General features: G+C 40.2%; 1 protein-coding gene across 1 annotated transcript in view; it reads left to right on the plus strand.

The window, feature by feature from the left end:
- Window positions 1–6026, plus strand: part of LOC119413525 (glutathione hydrolase 1 proenzyme-like) — a 9720-nt gene extending 3694 nt beyond the window's left edge. The window contains 7 exon segments of the mRNA XM_037680581.1: window positions 9–169; window positions 261–410; window positions 650–786; window positions 982–1169; window positions 1288–1415; window positions 1560–1861; window positions 5880–6026. Of these exon segments, the coding sequence (XP_037536509.1) occupies window positions 9–169; window positions 261–410; window positions 650–786; window positions 982–1169; window positions 1288–1415; window positions 1560–1861; window positions 5880–6026 (1213 nt within the window).
- Window positions 6027–6742: the final 716 nt, after the last annotated feature.

The raw sequence follows: 6742 nt of genomic DNA on the forward strand, positions 1-6742 counted from the left end.
TCTTTCAGCGAGGTGTTTTGTGACTCTCAAAAACAAATCCTGAAAGAAAATGACATTGTTAGATTCCCAAAGCTGGCTGACACGTACCAGAAAATAGCAGAAGAGGGGCCTGATGTGTTTTACAACGGGACGATGGCTCAGAGTATCGTTGAAGACATCCAGGCAGCAGGTGCTGTGATGAAATCATATTCATTTTATATAAATAAAAGAAAGAATAAGCAATTATACATACAATTATTTACAAACTGGTTTTCTTTCAGGTGGCATTATCACCCTCGATGATTTGTTGGAGTACCAGCCGTTGCTGAATGAAAACCCTCTGACGCTGAATGTTGGGGATTACACCATCCATGTCCCGGATGCCCCCTCCAGCGGCCCTGTGTTGGCCCTCATCCTCAACATAGTGGATGGTGAGTGGCCTGGCCAAGTGTTTAGGCTGCCATGCAGAAGAAAGGATATCATGTTTCCTCAGGTCATCCCTGGGTTGTATTTTTTTTTACTGGTTTTGTTCCATCTGTTGCAGCACAAAAGCCTGAATCTGTGCTTCAAATGAACAACTAAACAAACACACACAGATTTATGTTTCTCTACCTGTGCTTGGTCTACATCTACAGTATTCACCCACGTTGCTCCTGTGTGTGCGTTTCAGGGTACAACTTCACAGACACCAGTGTTTCTACAGCCGAGGAAAAAACTCTGACGTACCATCGCATCGTTGAGGCTTTTCGTTTTGCTTACGCCAAGAGAAGCAGACTGGGAGACCCTCGATATCTCAACATCACCGATGTAAGAGCTCATGCTTCTGTCCCGATTATCCTTAGGAGTTTTATCATTTCCAGTTTGCTGTCCTCTTCATCATAGCAAGTCTCTACTAGACACTAGAGAAAATGTGGTTTGAGGTCGTCTTATCAGCCCGTGAAAACACCAGATAGTGTCTTCCTTATCTTCTCCTGTTCCTTTGACTTGTTTTGCAACCCACAGCTAATCCAAAACATGACCTCAGACTATTTTGCCGATGGCATAAGGAGTAAAATTACAGATGACACCACCCACCCTGACAGCTACTACGAGCCTGAATATTTCATCCCAGAGAACCACGGCACAGCTCACCTGTCTGTCATAGCTGAGGATGGAAGTGCCGTCGCAGCCACCAGTACGATTAATCTCTAGTAAGGCTGCAGAATCTTTTATTGAAATATTCACTTTAATTTGTTGGACACGCCTTATGAATTTTTTCTAATGATAGTTCTTCATAAAGTACATGAATTTTATTTTGAATTTCCATAGCTTTGGGTCTAAAGTCATGTCTCGATCCACTGGAATAATTTTCAACGATGAAATGGACGACTTCAGCTCTCCTCACATGATCAATGGATTTGGAATCCCACCTTCACCCAACAACTTCATCCAGCCAGGTGTGGCTTACTTGAATTATGAAACTTGCTGTTTTTATTTACCAGTCTAATAAGGTAATTTATGAACTGTCTGTTCTAAACCACAAGTCTGTATGGGATGAATTTAAACAGAGCAGTCCTGAGCACATTGTTTCTTTGTTGCAGGCAAAAGGCCTCTGTCGTCCATGTGTCCTACAATAATCTTTGACAAAGAAAACAGAGTGAAAATGGTTGTAGGAGCATCCGGGGGCACAAAAATCACCACAGCCACCGCCTTAGTAAGTCAGAGTCAGTTACAGTTCCTGTAGATTTTCCTGCTACGGTACGAGAGCTGAACTTCTGTCTTGAAACAGGTTATCCTGAACTCTTTGTTCTTTAACTACGACCTGAGAAAAGCTGTGATGGAGCCACGAGTTCACAACCAGCTCAACCCGAACATGACGGTGGTGGAGCAGGGCTTCGAAAAGGTGAACCAAAGTTGACGATGGGAGTTTAATTTCATTTAACTAATGGAACAAACCTCATCTTGTATAATTGATGGGAAAGAGGCATGCACAAGTTTGTATTTGTACTTGAAATTTATATTTGAGATATGGTGTTGTCCTGGAAGTCAGCCTCCAAGTGCTCTAAGCAGAAGACAAACAAAAGATGCATTCAACAGTAATGATGAAGGCCAAGTTGAAGTCTGGAAGAAAAAAAAACAAACCAAACAAACAACAACAACAACAATCATCCAAAGTTTTATGGTTTTATTTTGCAACCACATCTAAAGAAATACTAAAGACTCATCATGTCACGTAACATGTCCTTATTGTAAAACTGTATTTCAATGGTTTGGAAATGTCTACTGAAGACTGATAAAACAATGTCCTCAAGAAGCACAAACGTATATTCCCATAATCATTAGAGATTTAAACATTAATCTAAATGTGTCAATAAGCACAAGTAAAATGCTTTTGCAGCAAAATTAAGACAAAACAAATCCTTTGAACAAGAACTAAAAAACTCAATACCTACATGTATCAATTTTATTTATTTATGCTAATGGAAATGTTGGTTAGGGGTGCTGAAATATTTACATGCCAGAGTCTAAGTAAAAGTACAACAGAGGTGAAACAATAATCAGGTGATGGAACATGCACATATTTACATTATCTTACAGTGAGGAATTGAATGAATTCAGTTTATTTATACAGCGCCAAGTCACAACAGAAGTCATCTCAGGACACTGAACAGAAACATTCATATATAAAAATAATAATTTAACATTATTTATCTGAGGAGCAGACTGCTTTCAATTTAACTCCATCACAGAACTCTCATCTTGAGCAAGCATGAAGGCGACAGTGGAAAGGAAAAACTCCCTCATGAGGAAGAAACCTTTAGCAGAACCAGGCTCAGGACAAGTGGTCATTTGCTTTGACTGCCTGGGTTTGAGAGAAACAGGAAAGAGGAACAGAAACACAATGGCAGGTCGAGAATCACATGTTAAGATGGAAACAATTTCAAATGAAAACTATTTCATTTTAATAATTGATTTTAAGAAATGTGGTCAATTTGTCCTCCACTAGTCTAAGCCTATAACAGCATAACAAGCCAGCCCTAACTATAGGATTTATGAAAAAGTAAAGTCTTAAGCCCAGTCTTAAAACTGGACAATGTGTCAGCCTTATGGACAGAAACTGGAAGTTGGTTCCACAAGAGAGGAGCCTGATAACTGAAAGATCTTGCTCCCATTCTGCTTTTGGAAACTCTAGGCATCACAAGTAAACCTGCAGTCTGAGAAATAAAGTGCTCTGTTCGGAAAATATGCAACAAAAACATGGACAGGATGGTGGCGCAACTAGTAGAGCTGCTGCCTCTCAGAAAGCAAGTTACGCTGGTTCAACTTCCAATCTGGGGGCCTTTCTGGATGGAGTTTGCATGTTCTCTCTGTGCATGCGTGGGTTTCTCCAGGTACTCCGTTTTCCTCCCACAGACCAAAAACATGCATGTTAGACTGATTGGTAACTCTAAATTGACCCTAGGTGTTAGTGAGAGAGTGAATGGTTGTTTATCTTATTTGTCTCTATGTGTCCCTGTGATGGACTGGGGACCTGTCCAGGGTGTCCCCCACCTCTCGCACAGTGACTGCTGGATATGGGCGCCAGTGATCCCCGCGACTCAAAAAGGAAGAAGTGGGTAAAAGATAATGGATGGATGGATAGATTTGACAGGGAGTCAGTGGAGAGAAGCTAAAACTGGAGAAATATGATCTCTCCTACTAACTCCAGTTAAGACTGGCAGCAGCATTTTGGATTAACTGAAGACTTTTTAAAGAAGTATTTGGACACCCAGATAATAAACCATTGCAATAGTCCAGTCTAGACGTGACAAATGCATGGACCAGTTTTTCTGCATCATTTTAAGATAAGATGTTTCTAATTTTAGTGATTTTACACAGGTGGAAGAAGGCAGTTCTAGTAACGTTTTTAATGTGGGGGATAAAAGACATGTCCTGCTCAAAAATAACACCAAGATTTTTAACATTAGAGCTCAAGGACAGATTAATGCCATCCATGGAGGGAGAAAGACTGAAAAATTTATTCCTAAGATGTTCAGGTCCAAAAACAAAACCTCAGTCTTGTCTGTATTCAAAAGCAGAATATAAAGGGTCATCCAGGTTTTTATGTCTTTAAGACGTTTGTAGTCTTAGTAGCTGATTGGATTCATTGGGTTTAATGGACAAATATAACGGTGTATTATCAGCATAGCAATGAAAATTCCCATGCTGTTTAATAACATTACTTAATGGAAGCATTTTTGAGGTAAAAAGTATTGGTCCAAGCACTGAACTCTGTGGAACTCCATGACTAACTTTGGTGTATGATGAAGATTCATTATTTACATTTACAAACTGAAATCTATCAAATAGATATGATTTAAACCATTTTTTCATTCAACCTTTATTTAGACAGATAAGTCACATTAAGCCTAGAAAACTCATTTACAAGTGAGAACTGTTTAGACAGACACAAAAAGTAGTGAAACTGGACACATGTAGGAATTGGAGGCAAAAAAAATCCTATCAAACTCTCTCCTTGGCTGAGAAGAAAAACTCTAATATTAAAAAAAACACCTCGCACATACAAGCACATAATGACGTAGACATTCTGCAGAGGGGAGACGACGAGAGCGGTGAGCAATGTCCATGGACGCTCTCGAGGACACTAAGAGTTCTGATGAGGATGGAATAATCAACCAGTTCCCTCCGGTGAGATCCGTAAACATTCTCAAGGGATGTCAGGAAATGGCCAGGGACAACACCTATGAGAAATCAAGAGTCCTGAAATGATGACACATTTATTCAGCTGGTTTCCTCTTTGTTGATGGGTGAGCATCAGATCACATATTCTCCAGGCGAATTCAGATAAGGTGGCCTTCAAGGCCAGCCAAGGGAGCCAAATTCAGATAAATACACAGATGTTTTGGGGACAGGCAGAACTTAATGACATCTACCTTGAGTCTGTGTTGGTCCACTCGGTTCCGAAATGTCCAAATTACACATCCACACCGATGGGACGTGACTGAGTAAAATCCCCGAGAGCTGATCCATTCTGCCCAAAGCATTAGAGTCGGGGTACTCGAGGCACGAACCAAGCCATCATAAAAGCAAGCAGCGTGTTCGGGTCTCAATTTGCTGCCGGCGACTTCCTTGGTTGTTGATAAAACCAGCAACCAGCCAAATCCAAAAAGCAGGAACCAGTTATCGTAAATCCAATTAAATATGCGTCCTTAAAATCCACAAATGGCAGCAGAGATAAACACATCATCAAGTCTTAATTTGATGAGATATCCAGTTGCGTGTGTGCCAACATGGCAAATCAGCTCACCTAAAGCCTGTCTTCTCTTGGAAGAAATGTTATCAATTGTGTTGAGGGACCAACTGATCAAAACAAGTCCATAATTATGGTTCGGAAGATACGCAAGAGAGGCTCAGAAGCAGTTTCACAGACGGACAGAGCAGCAAAGCAAAACAGAGAGGGAGGGGAGGGGAAGGGAAATGCGTCCGATCTTGGCAAGAGCAAGTGGTGGTTTTAGACCCGTTCCTGTAATCCCAGTATCATATTCAAGTCTTTTTAGTAAAATATTATGCTCAACTGTATTAAATGCAGCATTGAGGTCTAACAAGACCAGTGAAGACACCTGTGCATTGTCCAAAATAATTAATTAACTGCATTAATAAACACAAACGTATCAAAAGTATTGTTTCTTACTTGAATGTCAGCAGAATCATGAAAGCTGACTTTTTTATGTTCACTGTCAGAAAAAGTTTTAAAATCAGAAATTATAAAAATATTTTGTGTGATCTGAGTCAAACCACTAAACCTGTGTTCTTACATCATCTGTAACTTTCACCGCGCTTTAAATTAGAGACTGCTGTAAGACATTCAGCTCCTGCACACTGTGACGTTTCGTTGTGTTTGTTCTCTGATGCCTTGTCAGAGTGTCCTGGAGGGGCTGGCCCAGAAGAACCATATAACCCAGCTGCTGAGTACTCCAGACTCTGTCGTCCAGGCCGTGGTGCGGCAGGGGGAGCGTCTCTGTGCAGAGTCTGACCCCAGGAAAGGAGGCTATCCAGCTGGATATTAAACATCTTTCAGTTTTTGTCTGCCCCACCCTCAGTGAGGACAGTCTTCCTAAAAAGACTCAAACAATAAAAAGCTGTCTGAAGACTCGTGATGTCTACAGAGACAATGCCATCACCACTTCTCTTCAAACATGGAAGATGAACAAATTTAAATATCTGTGATATTTAAAGCAAATTATTCAACTGTTTATTATTAATTTTTGGTATTATTTTAGTGTTTTAAATTAAGATGCTTTGCCTTTCTTCCCTCTTGTATCATTGCTCCTGGATACTGGTTAAAATGGAGGAACATGAGAGACTCCAGCAGAAACCAAAGGATCGTGATGTGTCTGTTTATAACACTGTAAGTTTGTGTATGACATCCAGCATCTTGATAAATACTGCCAGGCTTCTAATTAACTGAGAACATAACGACTCATGAAGGAATGTTCCCGGATTTCATTACAAATTATTAATCTTGTCCATGTGAGGTTTCCAGTTTATTGTACTTATTTGGATTTTTAAAACAAGGGTTTGTTTTCTAGTCAAACAAGTGAAAAAATCATCATTGGACAAGGAAGCAGGTACAGCAGTTCTAGTGAAGGACGTCTCAGGTTGTTTACCTGCTCCAACAAGGTGTTTCCTCCTGATGTAAGCTGATCCTCAAAAGGACATTATGTCGTGAAAAAAAGTGCTGTTTTTATTGTGATTTTACAGTGAAGGTACTGTTTATTAATGT

The sequence above is a fragment of the Nematolebias whitei genome, chromosome 8 (genome assembly GCF_014905685.2).
Source record: "Nematolebias whitei isolate Nwh7 chromosome 8, NemWhi1, whole genome shotgun sequence".
NCBI lineage: Eukaryota > Metazoa > Chordata > Actinopteri > Cyprinodontiformes > Rivulidae > Nematolebias > Nematolebias whitei.